Source organism: Hylobates moloch, unplaced genomic scaffold (genome assembly GCF_009828535.3).
Source record: "Hylobates moloch isolate HMO894 unplaced genomic scaffold, HMol_V3 SCAFFOLD_14, whole genome shotgun sequence".
Classification (NCBI taxonomy): domain Eukaryota; kingdom Metazoa; phylum Chordata; class Mammalia; order Primates; family Hylobatidae; genus Hylobates; species Hylobates moloch.
The window spans coordinates 83,125,714-83,146,704 of NW_026652289.1; the positions used below are offsets into that span (position 1 = coordinate 83,125,714).

Consider the following 20,991-nt stretch of genomic DNA (forward strand, 5'->3'; position numbering starts at 1 on the left):
CTTCCCTAACTCCAGCACCAGTTCTAGATGGGATAGCCCGTAGGCTGCTCAGGCAGTGTGTGTCAAAGGCTCACCTGATGTGCCAAGGCTTTCTGGCTTGGAAGCCCCTTTCAGTGCCATTTTGTTAAAACTCTGTAACCAGAAATTTAGAGTAAATTTTACCTATTTATTTATTATTTTGTTTTATGCTAATATGCATGTGAAGTTAACAATTTTGGGGCCATTCTATGAACATACCAGTGGTAAATACCCCTTATAATGTCTCTTTTTGTTTTCTGAAAAATGTTCTTTCAATGCAGATAAATAGTCATTGAAAATCAGTAGAGTGTGTGTCTTTTGGTCAAACAGCAGGAGAGCTGGGAAGGGAAGTTGAAAGGCCTGGGTAGTTTTCATTTGTCACTAGTGAAATCATCAGATTAATGAATGAAGAATGCATGATTTCCACCTTCATGCAGTCACTGCTAGTCTTAACCAGACACCACAAAAAACGCAAGGATGTTCTGAGCTGGAAAGTTAAAATCCTGAGTGTTCCAGAATCACAGACTTTAAATCCTAGGGTTTAATCCTGACGTTATGCCATCAGGAGCCTGGTGGCCAGGTAAGGTGGAAAATGTAAACTATTTTACCAATTTCAAAAGAGCTCTGGAAATTAGCACCTGAATCCTATAAGTGAAAATGTCCTCCAGCCAAAGACCTCAGGATCAGGCCTGTAGTTGAACGAGTTGGATTTACTATTTGTTAGAGGGACACCCCAGCAGGAACTGTGGGGTGTCTCAGGCAGAGGGGGTTTGCCAGGACTCATTACAGAACTGGGGCATGTTGGGTGATCTGGGGAGAGCGTTCAGGGAAGTGGGGCTTTGCTCTAGATCTGGTGGTATTTGGAAGAAGGGGATGCTATGCGATGCATGGGTTAATCTTATCTGGAAGAAGATAGACCAGAGCCAGGCAGCAGGCTTTTAACTATAAAGCAGCAGCACTCACTAGCATGAGCTGGGAGAGGGGGATATTAAGTCATTTTTATGGTTTGAACCATGTTCTTGCCTTGTCTGTGTTCAGAGCTAATGACATAGTGGTCTTGTTCTTTTTTTTTTTTTTTTTTTTTTTGAGACAGTCTCACTCTGTCGCCCAGGCTGGAGTGCAGTGGCATGATCTCAGCTCACTGCAAGCTCCGTCTCCCAAGTTCATGCCATTCTCCTGCCTCAGCCTCCCGAGTAGCTGGGACTACAGGCGCCCACCACCACATCCAGCTAATTTTTTTTGTAATTTTAGTGGAGATGGGGTTTCACCGTGTTAGGCAGGATGGTCTCGATCTCCTGACCTTGTGATCCACCCGCCTCGGCCCCCCAAAGTACTGGGATTACAGACGTGAGCCGCCGCACCCAGCCAGTCTTGTTCTTGTCTTAATCCATCACACTCACCAAGTGGCTTCCTTGACCGTTCATGTTCAGTGAACTCTTTATGTTCATCAGGAGAGACCAAGGCCCAGCTGTGGGCCCCGGGCCAGCTCTTGCATATCAGGGGCCACCTTTGTCTTTCTTAAAACAGAGCAATAATAACTGATGAACACCAGGACTAAGTTAGCACTGTGTGTTCTTGTTTACTGTGGGCTTTTACTGAATAATGTTTCATTACATTTCTTTCTCCAGAAATGCTGGGAAGGAATAATTTGGTGGAGACAATATTTCATATTATAGGATGCATAAAGGAAAGGTAATAAAAGGGTCTTGGGCTAAAGGCATTCAAGTCTTGCAGTATTCAAGTGTGCAATGATGTGTTGTAGCCACCGAGCCAAATTCTGGGAGACCACAGGAGGCTGATTGTGTCTGTCCCCATCGGTATCCAGGAAACTCACTTCCCCCAAACACACCTACAGCGAGGTAGTTCCTTAAGTTAGGCAGCCTCTATCCACAAACTGCACCTGTATCTCTCCAGTACCTGAACACTTCCTTCATTCCACAAGCATTTCTAGACAGCCCACCTTCCCCTCACACTGCATCCTTCTCCTCAGGGACACAGAAATCCGCTCTCACTACTGGTCCCAGTTAGATGGGCAGACCCCTCCCTGCTGCTCAAAGCATGACCAGAAACTGGGCTCAGAGGCAACCAGAACTCCGAAAGGTGTTCAGAGGAAGGCGGGCTGGTTTGGGGACCCCAGGGGGAGAAGGAAGGCACAGCAACAGGGTGCTTTATGGCCCCAAGACCAACAGAAGGTGACCCCAGCCTAGCACCCATGGCGGCCAGCTAGGCTTGCTCCCGCTCTGATGGAACAGGGTCCTCTGGCAATACCAGGCCAGCCTGACACCACCTGACGGAGGAGGGACCTGAAGCCCTGTCCGCATAAGTGGCCCCAGGGTGGCTCCCCTCCTTGTGTACTGACAGCCCCTCCTCCCCACCCAGAAATATCTGGTTGGTGGGCACCTGCAGGGGATTCAAGCCTCTTCTTCAGACAGCCTGAGCCTTGGGCCCCACTGGGAGACACTCAGGGCACAGCCTGGGGAAACTCCATCTGCCCCTCAGACTGCATCAGGAGGGATCCTGAGAGCCACAAGGACCCTAGATAAACCAAGCAGGAGAAAACAACACAGCAGCGACTCTGGAAATTAGATGCCAGTAGAACCACAGCCTGCAGGATGGGCCAGGACCCACGTGCCAAACCTAAAGAGGTCACTGCCTTCTAAAGCAAAAGAGTCACAGGGGACCCAGGCCACCTAACATGACAGGCAGAACATCCACCAAACAACTGAAAACTCACTATCCTTCCAAGAGTGCAGAGATCACCACCAGCATGAGAACCATGATCAGCTGCTGCCAAGACCCAAGTATCAGATGTTGGAATTATCTGACAAGGGCTCTAAAGTATCTGCCATTAAAAATGCTTCAGCAATGACAGGTTCTCTTGAAATAAACAATGGAAAATCTCAGCCCTTTCCTCACTGCCCCAGGGCTGGCAGCCACTTGCTATGGTTGCCTGTTACACCTGATAGCCCTCTTTGACTTCTTTTAGGGGCGGGTGCCTTTGCCGGTGTAACCACTGTTCATAGGAAAGTGTCCCCATTCACATGACTCCAGTGGTTTCTGCCACCCGTCTGCACCGACTGAGTGACTGAGGGGCTCTGCAGGGCTAGCAAACATACACCTGGGGTGATAGAGAAGATACTTTAGATCATACTCTCCTGGAAAATGCCTTGAAACCCTCTTTCAACATTTCTTCTTCCTAGTCCTTCTGTCCCAGGCTTTGATCAGGTTATTCCCTCATCAGCCACGTCCTGTCGGCTGCCATTTTCCATCTCATATCTGACCTATAAATCACATCCTACATCTCACCTTAAGACTGGAGGGAGATCCAGCTCCCACTGCCACACCTGGTCAGCCTCCCAGCATATGGGACTCAACAAAGTTTAGGGCAGAAGTGGAAAGAATATGCTGTAGCTCCCAGCTCTTTTTCCAGAATCTAAAGACAACTGAATTATACCACTCTCTGGCCCAGAGCCTTCAGTCGCCCCTCCCGCTCTTAGGGAAAGCACTAGGGAATCCCGAAGACCCCCATCTCCCATCCCAGACAGTGCCATCTCCCACCCTCACTCCTCCTGCCCACCGCCGCCCTGCCCACCCTGGCCCTCTCTGGTGTTCCTCTCACGCATACCTCTCAAGGTGCACCAGGCGGCTGCCTCTGGGTACTTGCCCAGTCCTGTCCCCTCTGCTCCCCTCTCACAGGCCATCCCACCACACTCATCCCACCTGGCTTGCATCAATGTTCCATTACTAGTTCACCAGCTGCCCACGCACCTCCAGCTCCACATCGTGAGTGTTTCTCTCCCTTCTCATCTCATGTCCTAAAAGCATTCAACAAATACTTACTCGGTAAACGGTCTCTGCCGCTTTCCGTGTGTAATGACCCCTCCCTAATGACCTCACCAGATGCCTCCTGGACCCACTGCCAAAGCCCCTGTATTTCTTTCTTTCTATTTATTTATTTATTTATATTATTTTGAGACATAGTCTCGCTCTGTTGCCCAGGCTGGAGTGCAATGGCACAATCTTGGCTCACAGCAACCTCCGCCTCCTGGGTTTAAGTGATTCCCCTGCCTCGGCCTCCCAAGTAGCTGGGATTACAGGGATGCACCATAATGCCTGGCTAATTTTTGTATTTTTAGTAGATATGGGGTTTGTCCGTGTTGTCCAGGCTGGTCTCGAACTCCTGACCTCAGGTGAGCTGCCCACCTCAGCCTCTCAAAGTGTTGGGATTACAGGCGTGAGCCACTGCGCCCGGGCTAGGCCTTGTGTTTCTGAGGTGTGCTTTTTGGTATTTGGGTCCTGGGAAATATCACTTAGGAAGAGAACTGACAATGTCTTTCTAAACTTTCCTTTTTCTCACCAGAGAATGTGTTGCTAGACGTCATTGTCATGGTGGCAGGAGGAATTTGTTAAACTTCAAAGGAATGCCTGTTTGTCATAAAGCCTTTAAAACAAGAAGATGGCATCTCTATGTGGGAGGAGTGAGGTTTGATCCTGTGGAAAATAAACTTAGCTGACATTTTCGAGTGCTTCTTGTGTTCTGGGCTGTCTTTGAGACAGGTAGTACTATAGTCACTCCATGAACGTGGGGACACCCGAGTTTGATTAACGTGAGCAGTGTGCTCGAGGTCAGTCGGCAGGGGGCAGAGTTGGATTTGAAGGTGAGGTCGTGTTTGTGGGGCCACTATTTTTAATCACTGTACTAGAGGCACCACAGAGAGTGTAGAGAAAACAGAACTGCAAGGCCTGAGTGCCTTAAAGAGAGGTTTTCAGAATCAGGACCCAGCACGCTTATCCTTGCTGCAGTGCCTTAACACAGCGGTAAAACATCCCATGGGAAACTGTGACTGCAAGACCCGGGGGATGTTCCTTCTCAGCCCATGCCCTGCCCATGCCCCAAGTAAAAGCAGTTTTAGGGAAGACTAGTGTCCCAGGAATCATGGTATTAAAGAGTTGTTGGGCATGGTGGCTCATGCCTGTAATCCCAGCTGCTCTGGAGGCTGAGGCAGGAGAATCGCTGAACCCAGGAGGCAGAGGTTGCGGTGAGCCGAGATCGTGCCATTGCACTCCAGCCCGGACAACAAGAGCCAAATTCCATCTCAAAAAAAAAAAAAAAGTTAACCTTTCAAAGCAAGATGGTTTTAGCCATAAATTTTCATAGCAACAGAGGACAGCACATACCAGTGACAGAACCGATACTTTGAATCAAGCCAGCCAGAGGGGTCTACACCCCCTTCCACTGCAGACACCAAAACACAGGACGCCATTCTCCATTTCCTGCCATTTCCAAAGAAGAATGGACAAAGTAAGCTTGAGGTTAATGAAAGCAGCCTCAGGACGTTGAGTTCCTAGTCTCAGTTCAAACAGCTATTTGTGTGAGGCTGGGCAAGTCGCTGGGGTGGGCCTCAATCCCCTCATCTGATTTTACCTGAGGTGCCACCAACTCTAGGAAGTCTCCCATGATTGTCCAAAGCTGGGATCCCTCCCTGTGTGGCCCTTACTATCTATTTACCTAATTCCCTTCCTGAGAACGAGCTCCTTCCAGCTAAGAGAAGCTTTCTCATGACTGTGCAGCCTGTGTCTGGCAGAGGGGACAGCACCTGACAGATGCCTGTCTTAGTGGCTGGGGCTGCCACAACAAAGAACCACAGCCTGGGGGGCTTAAACACAGACATGCATTTCCTCACAGTTCTGGAGGCTGGAAGTCCAAGATCAAGGTGGGCAGGGCTGGCTTCTCCTGCGGCCTCTCTCTTTGGCTCGTAGATGGCTGTCTTTTCCCTGTGCCTCAGACAATCACCCCTCTGACTGTGTCTGTAATGTAACTTCATCTTCTTATAAGGACACCAGTCAGAATGGATTAAGGTTCACCCTCATGGCCTCATTTTAACTCAATTACCTCTTTAAAGGCCCTCTCCAAATAAGATCACAGTCTGAGGTATGGTGGTTGGGCTTCAACATATAAATTTGAAGAATCTTAATTTAGACCACAATGGGGTCTCACATGTTTCAGGTGAATGGACTGAATCTCAGCCTGCAGTTCAATGGGGTTACATCGATGTGAAAGATGAATTTCAGCTGTGGGTTGGCCTCAGCTAGTTGGCTTTGGCTCTCCTCTGCCCACTTATTTCCAAGAGTCTGGAAGAATCTCAGGAGAGCTCAGGGAACCTGGAACAAACACCTACTGCTGGCCCCCACTGCTGCCACTCCTGCTCCCTCCTGACGGCAGGGTCCCCGTCTCCCCCAGTCACAGACACGCGGATGAGCCCCCATCTCCCTGGCTGACCCACTGCCTCCTGAGCCCAAGTCTCTTTGGCTGAGGCCCCAGTACATACCAACACCATTTTCAAAATGACTCCTTCACAATTTCTCTTTAAGGCCAGACACCAAAGTCCCCCAGACCTGTCTCTGGAACAAATACTTTTACCTTTTCTACTTGAACTAACCTTTCAAAAAAAAAAAAAAAAAAAAAAAATTTGGAACCTGATGCCATAGACGAGCTCTGAGCTTCTGTATATTTGGAAATTCTGAATCTAATTGAATAGCATGAACTTGTCTTTTCCACAAAGGATTCGAGGCACTGTGTTTTTAAGTGACTAAGCCCACGTCCCTCTCCAGACACCACCCGGGGCTTAGCGGGGGTTTAATATGGTCACACAGGAGCCAGAGAACCAACAAGGTTGACCAGGGCACAGGGGCATGCTGAAGTATGGCTGGGACTACAGAAAATTCTAATTCCAAGTGGATGGTAATTTCTTGAGCATTATGATGTTTGAAAAATACAGCAGAAGTCTATATTGTAATGTATTGCCTTCTTATCCACAGGGATATGTTCCAAGACCCACAGTAGATGCTTGAAACCTTGGGTAGTAGTGAACCCTACATATGTTTTTTCTCTGATATATACATACCTATGATAAAATTTAATTTATAAATTAGGCACAGTAAGAAATTAACAGCAGTTACTAACAAGAAAATAGGATAATCATAACCATATACTGTAATGAAAGTTATGTGAACGTGGTCTCTGTCACAAAACATCTTATTGTCTTCACCTAATTTTCTGACTGTGGTTGACCACAGATAACTGAAGCCACAGAAACGAACACCACAGGACGGGTGCGGTGGCTCACGCCTGTAATCCCAGCACTTTGGGAGGCTGAGCTGGGTGGATCATCTGAGGTCAGGAGTTTGAGACCAGCCTGGCCAACATGGTGAAACCCCAGCTCTACTAAAAATATAAAAATTAGCTGGGCGTGGTGGCGGGCACCTGTAGTCCAAGCTACTTGGGAGGCTGAGGCAGGAGAATGGCGTGAACCCAGGATGCAGAGCTTGCAGTGAGCCGAGATCGCGTGACTGCACTCCAGCCTGGGTGACGGAGCAAGACTGTCTAAAAAAGAGAAAAGAAAAGAAAGTAATGCCACAGATGGGGGTGGCTGTATGGTAATTACCAAAATGTGCAGGAGAAAAGCATTATACTCACTTTAACCCTGACATATTGATTTCACCAAGACTATCTTTATCTTAAATGACAGCTTAAAATAATGGGTTTGAAAAACAACTACACTATTAATACAAAGATACTAAATGGTGAATTCTTGGCCATTTTCATTTACCACAGAAAGAAAAGGGGGCAAATATAGTTGGAAAAAGATTAAACTCTGCAGCTTCATAAGGTCCTTCAATGTAAAGATGAATAGCTTCAACGTGAAGTGAAAAGCATCTGCCACAATCTTCTAAAATCACTGGGAATATAATTTACCAGCAGCCTTGGTGCTGAGACGTAACACACTCTCTCCATTGTTACCCATTGCCCTGAATTTGTGGTCGGTGACTATCAACGCGTTGCGAGTGGAGGAAGGCAGGATCAGAGATGTCGCTGCCCAAAAAAGCAACAATAGCAAACAGCAGCAGCAACACAGAATGATGGAGCCTCCTGCCACACTCTTCAAAGCGCTGCAGCCAGGAGGACACAGAGAAGAAGGTGGTGTGGACCTGCAAAGGACAGACTCTGAATCAGTGCGACCCACCCCGCGTGTCCCTCCAACCCAAATAGCGGATCCCTCTCCCCACCCTACGCTGCCAGTCTCGAGTGAGGCTCATTGAGAAGGGAAGTTTTAAGTTGGAGGGAAAAAGTTTTAAGAGAGCCCATGAGTGCAGAAGCCCCGCCTCTCACCAAGGATCTCAGCAGATGCAGGAAAGCCATGGGCAGGAGGTGTTCAGGTGTCTTCCCTATGGGCAGGAAGGAAAGGGGATGTGACTATAACCAAATTCCTGCTCCCACCAGCCCTCCAACTACCAGCCCTAACAGCCAAATCCATGGACATTTTATCTGTCCTGACTGGAGGTTGAAGGGTATAAGGAGAGAGGTTGGGAAATTTCACCGGGAGTACGTGGCTAACTGAGAAAGCTGAATAAGAGCTCTCTCACCCCGAAGACCCAGAATTTCATGAATTAGAGCAGTAAATAATGATATAGATCTCCTCCCAGGGCAATGCCTAAAATGTAATGGAGCACCAACAGACCAACATCAACAGCAACAAGGTAAAGACAAAAACGCCCAGGCTGTCCATCCTAGGGGCTGGCCTTCCTCTCAGAACCCCAGGCCAGGAAAGCAGGAAGAAGGGGGAGCACGGAGTCTGAAAGTGGCTGAGACCTGCTCTTTCAGAGGAATTTAAATATCCACATGGAGCTGCCCAAATTAAGCAAAAGAGTAAAATAAATGGCAAGGCATTCCTGCAAACACACTGCAGGAGAACAGTGAACACAGGGTGGACCATGGTCTGTAAAGAAAGACAAAGATTTCATTCTGCAGCAAAATATATAACTGAATCCATGCAAGAAAGTTCTCCAAAATGTTGTGTAAGAAGTTAGTAAGAAATTGATTTCAATAAAAAAGAGCTAAAAGATAGAAAAGCAAAATGAAAGCTAAATTGCAGAGTTTTGGAAACAAATTGAACAGCAAAAACTTATTTCAGAACAGGAAAAAAAAAAAAAAAACCCCACCCAAACTGTAAATAGCAGGAATCAGAATAGACAATGCCAAAAATAACAAAGCTACCATCATAGAGGAAGAATTTCAGATCTCCAAAGGGAATAAGAGGAATAAAACACATCATTGCATATTCAAGCCAAAATGAGGAAAAAGAAGGAAAATCCATTTTGCATAAATAAATATACCATGTATGTGATGGCAGGAAATTAATTTCAGAAAGTAAATGTTGTAACTCGTGAATTTGTAAAAATAACAAAGATAATTGCACTATGAAAATTAGGTAAAAAGGAAGATTATCACAAAATGAATAAATTGCCCATCCTATTAAACATCTTTCAATTTTCCCTCAATAGTAGTCAACAGATACTCTTCTGAATTGATAAATATTAAAGCATATCACAGAGTGTTGTATAAGGAACCTGCGGAAAACCTAAAAACAAAAAGATAACTAATAATATATTGGGGTTTGAAGTGAGAAGTGGAGAATTAATAGAAACTGTCAGGTTGATAAATTATGAACTATAGGTTGAATTGTGTAAAAATATATAGGTAACCACTTAAACATATAAAAGCAATAAATCATTTTAACAAAAGGATTGCATGTAATCAGAAGGAAAGGGGAAATAAAATCCAAAAGGGAATGCAAAAGAAATATTAATTACAGATATTGAAAAAATATTAAACCAAATACATCAGCAATATGTATTAAAAATATAAGTGCAGATCCAAGATAAATAAACCTAAAACAAAGTGCCTCAAAAAGGTTAAACATAAAATTGAGTATAAAATAATAAGAAATACATATTGGTCTGTGTCTCCAGTTTCTGACACAGAGCTCCTAATACCCTTGTGATTTCCCGAGTGATGGGGTAGTGGGATCATCTTTTGTTCTAATATTGGTTGGGAGCATCTTTGGGTTCCTGGTACAGAGCTTCCAATCCCTTGGAATTTCCTGGGTCATAGGAGCATCTTTTGTTCTAATGAATGACTCTTGGTGGAATCCTAGATGAGGGCTGGTCACCAGAAAGACCAAGCCATGGTTAGAAGCTTGGAACTTTCAGCCCCACACCCCATCCTCTAGGGAGGAAAGAGGAGTTGGAGATTGAATCAATAATCAATCATGCCTACATGATGAAGCCTCCTTAAAAATTCCTAAGTACAGGTGCGGGAGCTTCAGGGTTGGGGAACACGTGGTGGTGCTCCTGGAGAGGCCATGGCAGCTCCATACCCACCCCCACCATATCTTTTCCTATATTTCTCTCCCATTTGGCTGTATTCTTTATAGTAAGTGGATAAACATAGTAAAGTGTCGCCCTGGGTTCTCTGAGCTGTTCCACCAAATGACTGGACCTAAGAAGGGGGTCGTGGGAACCTCCGATTTATAGCCAAGTTGGACAGAAGCTGTGGGTGACCTGCAGACCCTACACTTACAAATGGCATCTGCAGCAGGGCAGTCCTGGGATCTGAGCCCCTCCCCTGTGGGGCTGGCGCTAACTCCAGTTAGTGTCAGAGTTGAGCTGAACTGTAGGACACCCAGCTGGCGCTGGAGAATGGGTTGGTGTGGGGAAAAAACCCCACACATGTGGAGACGGGAGGTGTTGTGTGAGTGTAAGAACGAACGAGGGAGGCATCTCAGCATAAGAAATCAGTGGGGCTGATTTTAAAAGCAGACAAATGTGAATTCAAGGTAAGTATTGGAAAATAGAATGAAAATCAGGTATTAATCATTAAACATCCTGTGGTAAGTGGAAGGATGATTCAAAGAGGAATGCTGCTGACAGGGAGCGAGGCCCCAGCCAGGCCAGTGAGCAAAGCCACGGGTGGAACTCCCAGACACCCAGCCAGGTCGTTCTCAGAGAGGGACCCATTCACAGGCACTGATCATACAAACCCCTCAGAAACACCTCAGCACATTACAAATATTAGAAATAGAACAAAAGGCATTTTGCTTAAAGCATAAGGTGATGTAACTAGAAATTAATTTTTAAGTTAAAAAATGTGGAAATTTTAAAACACTCAACAAAGCTCAGTTCGGGCTAGTCTGAGTGCAGTGGGGTGTACAAGGAATTGATTACAACAGTTACAGCTTTCTTTGCTCCTTTTCCATTTCCACTGCTGCTTCACTTGACTAGCCTTTATTAAAAAAGTCAGTTTGAAGAAGGTACAACAATTCAACTTATAGAATATCCAGAAAATACAAATGAAAACATTGCATATAAAGATGTATGGACTGCTGTTAAAGCTTTGATCGGAATAAAATGCAGAGCCGAAAATACTTATCTGATTAAATAAAAATAATTGGAAACACATGAATTAGGCATCTACTGAGTAACTTAGAAAAACAACAACAAAATAAAAGTAGAAGAGAACAGGCTGGGCGCGGTGGTGGCTCATGCTGGTAATCCCAGCACTTTGGGAGGCTGAGGCGGGTAGATCAACTGAGGTCAGGAGTTTGAGACCAGCCTGGCCAACACGGTGAAACCTCTACTAAAAATACAAAAAAAAAAAATTAGCCAGGAGTGGTAGCAGGTGCCTGTAATCCCAGCTACTCAGGAGGCTAAGGCAGGAGAATTGCTTGAACTCGGGAGATGGAGGTTGCAGTGAGCCAAGATGACGCCATTGCACTCCAGCCTGGGCAACAGTGCGAGACTTCCTCTCAAAAAAAAAAAAAAAAAAAAGTAAAAGGATCATGGCTGAATCCTGAGGATATCTCATTTCATGTTAAGTGAAATAAGTCAGTCACAAAAGGACAAATACTATATGAATCCACTTGTATCAGGTACCTAGCCAAATTTATAAAGACCAAAAGGAGGCCAGGTGTGGTGGCTCATGCCTGTAATCCCAGCATTTTGGGAGGCGGAGGCAGGCAGATCACTTGAGGCCAGGAGTTTGAGGCCAGCCTGGCCAACATGGTGAAACCCCATCTCTACTAAAAATATAAAAAATTAGCTGGGATTGATGGTGCGCCCTGGTAATCCCAGTGGCTCTGGAGGCCGAGGCACGAGAATCGCTTGAACCCAGGAGGCAGAGGTTGCAGTGAGCAGAGATTGCACCACTGCACTCTAGCCTGGGCGATAGAATGAGACTCTGTCTCAAAAAAAAGAAAAAAAAAAAAGGACCAAAACAAGAATGGTTGATGTTTGATAGAGACAGGGTTTCAATTTGGGAAGATGAAAAGAGTTCTGGGAATATATGGTTGTGAAGATTGTACAACAAAGTGAATGTATTTAATGCCACTGAATGGTACACTTAAAACTGGTTAAAATGATAAATTTTACATTACGTATATTTTACCAAAATTTAAAAATATACAATAATTTTTAAAAAGTAAAATAGAATGAAAATATTAAAAATAAAAGCAGAAAACTAAGAATTACAAAACATACCTGCAGAATTTGTTGATGGGAAGTATTAATCAGAAGGTGAACACACAGAACTCTAACACAGCAGCAGAGGAAATGGTAGGAAGGCCATTGGCAGAAAAAAAGGAAATTTAGAAAGCAGTGCAAAATGTTACATGTGACGGTGGAGAGAAGACAAGAAAGAGCGTAGAACTGCAGCGCTGCAGAAAGGCGGCATTCCCGAAACGGACTGTGTGCAGACACGGGGGGCGTCTCGTCACAAAGAGTTTGAGAAAGATAGAATCTGTGGGCCACATCCCCAGGGGCAATAACTTCGTGACCCCTTCTCCAACTCAGGACAAGCTATGGCATTAGAAGTTCAAACGCATACGAAATAAACAGTAATTAGAAAAGGAGCCATCCATGGTGAGGTCAGAAACACTTCGATGGATGGAAGGTCTAGGGAGGCTGGGAAGGGTTTGTGCCACATAAAAAATGAAGGAATGAGAAAAAGTTAAATTACGTAAGAGTTCCTTCCTGAGGCGTGCACCTCCAGGGGGCTCTGCTTAAATCTTCTGTCAGTCTTTTCTCCAGCTGCTTAAATCTTCTGTCAGTCTTTTCTCCAGCTCACTGGGGTCCCCGTGAGTGCAATGACCAGCTACATCTAACCCACCCGTGCTGCCTTGACTAGTTTGTCCCACAGGCTCCCAGGGCCCAGGGGAAGAAGGGCTGAACAGTGTCTTGGGCCCAGCACTGGCTGGAGAAGCACCTGCGACAACTGTGGCTTGTGCTGTGCTGGCCCACTGCTGTCACCTGGGAGAGCTGGGTCAGCGCAGGGACCCCCAAGACCCTGCAGACAGGTCCTCAGACTGCAAAGTCTAAGGGTCCGATGTCTAAAAATATAAACCAATAAAACTCATGGCAAGCTAAATCAATAGGCACAGGAGAAAGGAGAAATGCACACAATTACAAATGGAAAAAGAAAAAACCACAAATACAGAGGAAAGAAAACACCTGAAGTGCCTATATTACAAAACTACGCAACTATGTTGAAAAGTGGATGGAATTAATTTTATTTTTAAAAATGTCATTAAAATGGACTCTAGAAGGGCTCGAGGACCTAACCTGCCTGATGAGCAAAATCCGGAAATATACCACAGCAGGCCCAGACAGCCCCAGCTAGTTCTTCTACACTTAAGCAGAAAATAATTCAAAACCAATAGATGGTTGTAGAATATAGAGGTTTTTGTTTTATAATATTTCTTTAAGTCAGCATAAAGTTAAATCAAATCTGGACAAAAAAATATATAAAAGCAAGCTGTAGAATGATGAATCTTAATGATAAATATTGATAACCAAAGTCATGATACTAATAAGTAAAGAACATCTCAGGAATACACTAATGATTTGGTCTTAAGTATTCTACTAATATAGTTAAACATACTACTAGAGCAAAGGAAAAGACCTTCTGATAATCCCTCTGGACACTGAGAAGACTTTGACAGAAATCTAACATCTACATTTTCCCCAGAGAGTCTTAATAGTTTGAGAACACACAGATACTTTTTTATTATGGCAAGGAAAATACATGTCTTCATACAAGTTAAACGTTGAGATATTAAAACGTCCCACTGATGTCACGAACAAGATAAGCATGCCACCTGAATCACTGTGACTCAACACTGATCTCAAATCAACTAGATACAAGAAAGAAATAAGAGACACATTGGAAAGGAGAAGTCAAAAGTAAATCTTAGAAACAAGTAGGAATCACAATTTGTGGCTGATTATAACATTCATACATAAAAACCAACTACTTATACAATGGGATAAAATAGAAAATAAAGTGGAATAAATCATTCCATTGAAAATGATACCCAAATGATAAAACATCTAGAAATAAACAACTATAAATTCAAAGCACCTTGGTGAACAAAATCATAAAACACTAAGTTACATAAAATTAGACTTAAACACAAGATTTCATGCTTTTGAATAGGAAGACTCAATCTGTAAATTCATTGTGACTCTAATTGAAAAAAGATTCATATGAGAGAGATTCAGAGTTGAAGGGAGTGTTGACTTGAAAATACTGATATTAGTAGGAATAATGCTTTAGAAATTAAAGGCATTCATAGAGAGATAAATAGAACAGAAATAGAACCAAACACTTAAAGAAATTTAGTTTACAAATAAGGCTGCATTTTGAACAACTGGGGAAAACACTGCGACTGTATTTTCGAAATGCATTATTACATATTTATTGATACCACTGCTCACCATTTCAAGGAAAAAGTATGGATTTTTCCCTCATGTCCTGCAACAAATGAATTCCAGAGAGTCCGAAGATGTGCAGGTAAACCAATAAAACCATAAAGTTTCAGAAGAAAATGCGAGCAAGTTTATTTGTAATCTCAGAATGAGGAAGGCTTTTAAAAACTGGAAACAAATCCCATGATCAACAAAGAAAAATACTCACAAATTGACAACATAAAAATTTAAACTCTATGCCAATAAATAAGGAAATCAACAAGTAACATCGAAAGATAAATGATAAAAATATTTTAAAGATGTAAGACAAAAATGTCCCAAAGTGCATGAGAAAATTAATTAAGAAAAAGCCAAATAACGCAATTAGGAACTGGGTAAAATATATAAATGTATCAAAATTAAAATTACAAAAAAATTTTAAAAGATGTCCCATTTTATACACAAACCAAAATCAGAGTAATATTTGTAAATATCATGTTTCACCAATTATATTGGGAAAAACATTAAGTTTGAAAATACCCAGTGCTATTATAGAAAGCTGAGAAATTGGGCCTTTTATTGTACTCTTGATGGAGTTCATCCTTCAATCAGTTTCTAGAAGATAATCTGGCAATAGCTATCAAAATTTTAAATGTAACCTTAAACCCAGCAATTCCATTTCTAAGTCGGAATTTATACCATTTTAGTCACAAAACTATGTCAAGATGTACAAGTATGCCAATTATAGATTTGTATATAAAAATAAAAACTGGAAATATCCATATGTTCACCAATAAAAGGCTATTCAAATAAATGATAGTCCGCTGAGACAATGGAACGCTAAGCAGCTATGAGGGGGAATGAGGTAGATCTTTATATGTTTTTATGGGACGACCTCTAAGACAAAACACCACGTGAAGAATGCAAGGTGCAGCGCCCTTCACAGAGCGTTAGTGCTGGAAAGGGAACGTCTCTCTCCATAACCCCCGTCCCTCCTTCTTTGGCCTCTTATCTTCTTTTCTTCCTTTCTAGAAATGCCCTTAGAAGCTCATTAGTGGTCCCCTCTGAGAGAGAAAACAGGCAGTATGGGAGGCTGTTGTTTTTAACCACTCATACTTCTCTATGTGCACATCTATTCCTTATTTTTACTTTATTAAAGGACAGAGTAGTTATTTGAGAGTCCAAAATATGCACAACTTCTGTTTGCATTTTATGTGTTCCTGTATAAATACAAAACCAAAAAGGTTTCTTTTTAAAGCAAAAATGTGGGAGGGATCAATTTCGGGATAATGATAAGAAATGAAGCATTCCTTTTATATATCAAAACACTTCTACTCGTTTCTAAAGACACTGTAACAGAAAAAAAAATGAAAATCTTGTGCATGGTTCATCCATAGCATGTGGAAGGAGTGCCTGTTGAGGAATGATCCTGCTCCAAGCTGCCTGAGGCTGGAATGTCCTGATCCACCAACTTTCTCATAAGTGAGGTCTCTTCTCTTGTCACACACAAGGTACCTCACACTTACACACACACACCGAACACACGCAAGCTTCCATCTTCCTCCAGTGCAAACAAAGTCATGTGCATTACCCAGAAATGAGTAAGCCAGATGGCTGGAAAAGCACATACAATTTATTTAACTCTGAAAATCAAATCTTCCCTCATGATGTTCCCATCTCAGGGATTAGAAGCAAATTAAAAATCTCTAGGGGCTCAGAAGACTTCTACAATTTTGAGCTCTGAGCAGTTGTTGGATGACACAATGGAACAGGAGAGGTCCTTCTTAGTGAATTACCCTCTGATCTCATTAAAGAATAAGAATGAGACCATCCTGGCTAACATGATGAAACCCTATCTCTACTAAAAATACAAAAAATTAGCCGGGCATGGTGGCGGGCGCCTGTATTCCCAGCTACTTGGGGGGAGGCTGAGGCAGAAGAATGGTGTGAACCCAGGAGGTGGAGCTTGCAGTGAGCTGAGATCATGCCACTGCACTCCAGCCTGGGCGATAATCTAAGGGAAGAGCTGTATCATCACTTAGGTTTAAAAATTAAAGTTTCTCTTGTTTTAAGTTGCCCATCTCCAGTGAATCCACCCAAGGACTTTGAGCCAGCTTTCGGGGCTGCAGCTGGGGTGGACGGGCTTGGAGCCGGCAGACTCCCAAAGGCCAGAACCCAGAATTGCTGGCTTGTCAGTCACTGAGGGTTGGCCAGCTCCTCCCTGCTGCCTGCCACTGGCCAGGTATCCAGAGAAGGGATGGGCCACACCATCCCCTCCCTGGCGCCTGCCATACTGGGGACCAGAAGAGTTCCCAGCCCCTACTTCCTGGCCCTGACACATGCAGAAAGGGCCTAGCAATATGTTCACTTTATGTTGTGCATTTGTATGGATGCACACATTTCTAAGACTAGTTAACTCCAGTGCATGTGAATCAGCTAACACATTATTTTTTTAAAGCCCGCATAAGTGGCTTCACTTAGCTTTAGCTACTCTTTTGGGCTGTTAATTCTAGTAGAACTCTTATTTGTCCTGTGGGTTCTGCAGAATAGAACAGATTTGCTCAACTCCTCAATGTCTGAGAGCAGCACCTAGGAGTTATCTGGGATCCACCAAAGACACTCCGTGGGGCCTGGCCCTTGTTCAGAATAAACAGAAACCTGTGTCCCTTTGATCTCCTTGACAGGGTAGGTTTGCAGAAGTCAGGCAGGCTGGTAAAAACATCCTTAGTAAGACCAACAGTCTGTCTTTTGTTTTTTTAATGTGGAAACAGCATCAAGCTGCTTCTCTCTACCGTCTTTGATAGAAAAAAATAAAAAGCTGAATTGCAGAAAAGCTAACAGATAGGTTTTTAGTTTTAGTTTTTTGTTTTCCTTCCACTAGTCAATTATTGGAATGGATTTAGTGAGTCTGGTTTATTTTAGCTTCAATCTGGGTTTGTACACAAGCAAAAAGCAAATGTTGAATTTTCAGGTAGACCTTCATGCAGACATGCAAAACCAACTGTCCCGGCGGTGAGGAGCCACTGGGAGCTCTCCGAAGGGCTTTCCAGGCAGTGGGCTAATGGGCAAAATGACTTCTCAGTGGCCCTGCTGACCGACAGTACGGATGTGCCAAGGATATCTATCAGCCCGTCTGAGAGTATGAAACAAAGTGCTGAGATCCTACTACCTAAAGTAACAAAGAAACCGTAAGCAACACGACTGACAGCCAGAAGGGAACACTGGAGTTGTGGCGTTTAATGCTGTCCTGGATTAGCACCCCCAAATCTCGCCAAGCCAAAGGCCTTGCCCATCTGTGAGTTTTCCACATGTACAGAACCAGGCGTGGTTACGCAAAGTCTTTGGACACGGCCTCCACGAAGTTGGGAGCCGACATCAGGATGCCGATGGTGCAGATGATGGTGAAGACGGAGAAGGCCATGAGGCACAGGCGGTCCACCACACAGGCGGCGAACTTCCACTCGCTGCAGACCGCCTCGCTTTCGTCCTGGCAGCGGAAGCGGTTGGCGATGTAGCGGACCTCCTCCAGGATCTTGGCCAGGTCCGGGTCCCCCTCGGGGGGCTGCCCACCGTGCAGGAGGTGCTCGTCGTGCGTGGGGGAGCAGGCCATGCGGCCACACACCACCCCGGAGTCGGGGGTCGGGGCGCAGTGCACGCCATCCAGGCCGCGGAAGCCGATGTACAGCAGGTTCCCGTTGCTGGCGGGCGGCGGCGCCACGGCGCTCATCTCCACGCTGGCCAGGCTGCAGCGCCGCTGCTTGTGCTGGCAGGCCGGGCGCACCTTGTCCTCCCCGGGCCTCTTCATGCGCAGGAACCACGCGCACCAGTTCAGAAGGATGACTCTGGTCTGGGGAGACAACAGAACGTTAAGAGCAGCCCTGAGGCGGGCATCGGCTGATCCCAACAGCAGTGAGATCCTACAATACAAACCCTATTCACTGGTCCTGGGGGTAGCAGGCTCCACTGCCTCCCGGATGATTTTAGCAGGCAAGCGGTGCTTGCATATGACAAGCAGTTGAGTTCAACGTGAGGCGAGACTAAAACTGATGCACCCTGGGAACAAGCTAAATTGTTCTCCTGGGCAGGCACACTGCTATCTCAGGGAAGACAGCTTCGTGGAAGGGGAAGGTTATCTGAGCTGTGTAAAGAGGGAAAGTCAATTTCCCTCTCTGATCCTTCCTCATCTGTAACCCGGGGGACCTTCAGACCTAACTCTGGCTCCCACACTACCTGTTAGGTGCCCTGGAAGGCCACTGCAAATTCGCAAAGAGTGCCTGGGAGGTTGTGCATTTTCAAATGCAATCCCAGGACATCCATGAGACACCAGGTGAACTTGAAGCTTGAAGCAGTTCAGGCTTCCAACATCAGATTACCACATCTCTTGTGATGATGTGACCACTTTGCAAAGCTGTTTTTCAAAGTACCCTGATAAAAAGCAAATACCAAGGAACTTCATGTGAAAGAGAAACTAGGTTAGTGGTCTCCAATCTGATCCCAAGATTTGAGAGGTGGTGCTGTGCCGCATAGGTGTTACATTGTTAAGGCATAAATACGTATTAAAGTGTTTTGATCTATTTAAAAAGAGAGGCTTGGGTATTATTTCTTTTGGCCAGGGGCTCTGTGAAAAATTTCCTGAGATACTAACGTGCTACGAACCATGGAAGTTTCGGAACCTCTAACCTAACTCAGTAGGCTTCAATGAAGACCGAATAAGATGATGTCTGGGAGAGTACTTTGAAAAGTTGAAGGCAGAAGTTGGCAAACTTTCTGTAAAGGGCCAGGCAACTACTCACTTCTGTTGATGTAGCATGCATTGAAGGCGTCAAATGGATGGGCATGTTTTCTAAAATAACTTATTTACAAAAACACTTGGTGGACTGGATTTGGCCACCTAGGTCATAGTTTGCTAACTTCTGGTCTAAAGTGTGTCCTAGAGTGCATGAAAGAAGCTGGAGAAAAATCACCATGGAGTTTATCCTGGTTTTGCCTCTCATGGAAAGAAGAGAGACAACTAAAGCCTCAATCCAGGTAAAGAAGCATTCTTGCAAGTCCATCTATGTAAGTGTGTGAAAAGTGGGCCCTTTCCCTGAAATTATCCAGATCCTGATTTCATTTACATTTTGTTTTATGATTTTTGGGAAATTCCATCAGTAACCTAGCAGGTTTATTTCCTATCTTTAGGAAATATACAGATAGTAAATTGTGCAGTTTGTATCTGCAGAGCTTTCATTCTTGGTCATCTTTTTATAACATCTTATCAAAGATAACTGCAACAAACAGGTCTGGGGACAAGAACAGGGAAGCATAAGACCAGTTTCATTGCAGCTATAAAAATAATCCTTTGTTTCCCATTGTACTTTGCAAGCAGGCGGCACTCTGCATGTCCTGGAAAGGTTGGGTCTGCTGACCTTGGAGGGTTTTTTATGATCAGTAAGGAGCAGGGACATATATGGCCCCCGGTGAAACCTTGGGTGAGCTGGGCCCTCCATACAAGGCTCATGAGACAAGTCATTTCACTTGGGCCTTGCAGGGTCCGGTGAAATGAGTGTAATCCCCCCACTTTACAGACCAACAAACTGAGGTTCAAAGAGGCTAATAAACTGGCCCAAGGACGTACAATGAGTAAGTGGTTATGTCACTTCACATGTTTAGCCTTTCCCAGTATCATCTGTCAAAGGGTCTACAAGATTCTCTTCAAAACTTGCACAACCCCACCCCTCTGGGAAGGCACCAGAAAGCCTGAGCCAGCTCTCCTGGGAAGCTGCAGGGCACTGAGTGTGCCTGCATCCAGTGGCAGCAGTGCACATGGGGAGCGAGCAGCACCAGGCACTTCTCCCTCCATGGCAGGGTCTACACATCCCCCAGTGCACATCTCAAGCTCATACGATACACACTGCCAAGTCCATTTTGAATTCCATGGCCTGAATCATTAACTTTCAAAGCCAAAGCATTTAAAAGATAAAATTATCCTCTTGGCACTTCTCAAACTGTGCTCTTGACCTCCTCTGTTAGGCTACAGTTTTGTTTCTGGCTGTGCAAATGTCACATAATGCCACTGCACCCGGCAGTATCTTCTTCATAGCAACAGATCATAATAAAAGTCCCTCAGAGGCTGTTTGTGTTTCAAATACACATGGAATGAAAGAAAAATGCAGTGTGCTGTATAAAGCGAGAGAAATGCATAAGCTTCATCTTTCATTTGCAGCCAATTGGTTTTGATAAGCTTTTATGCTGAGAGGTGAATAATTAGCATATGTTCTTAATTAAGATTGTTCTAGAGGAATAGAGTGCTCCAGGTCATTAAAAATGGTTTTGTGTCTCAATGTCTTAATTCTCTTATCCTCTCATCAGTCAAAATACTTACAAGAAATGAGAATAGGTGTTTAGATTTTT

General features: G+C 44.5%; 1 protein-coding gene across 2 annotated transcripts in view; it reads right to left on the reverse strand.

The window, feature by feature from the left end:
• Positions 1-13,393: 13,393 nt before the first annotated feature.
• LOC116482010 (neuronal acetylcholine receptor subunit alpha-7) overlaps positions 13,394-20,991 on the reverse strand; it is a 143,181-nt gene continuing 135,583 nt past the window's right edge. The window contains exon 10 of one of the 2 annotated variants that reach the window (XM_032175132.2): positions 13,394-18,445. In XM_032175132.2, coding sequence (XP_032031023.1) covers positions 17,927-18,445 — 519 coding nt within the window. In that variant the 3' untranslated portion in view covers positions 13,394-17,926. The remainder of the gene's footprint in view (positions 18,446-20,991) is intronic. The other variant, XM_032175133.2, reaches the window with a different exon arrangement.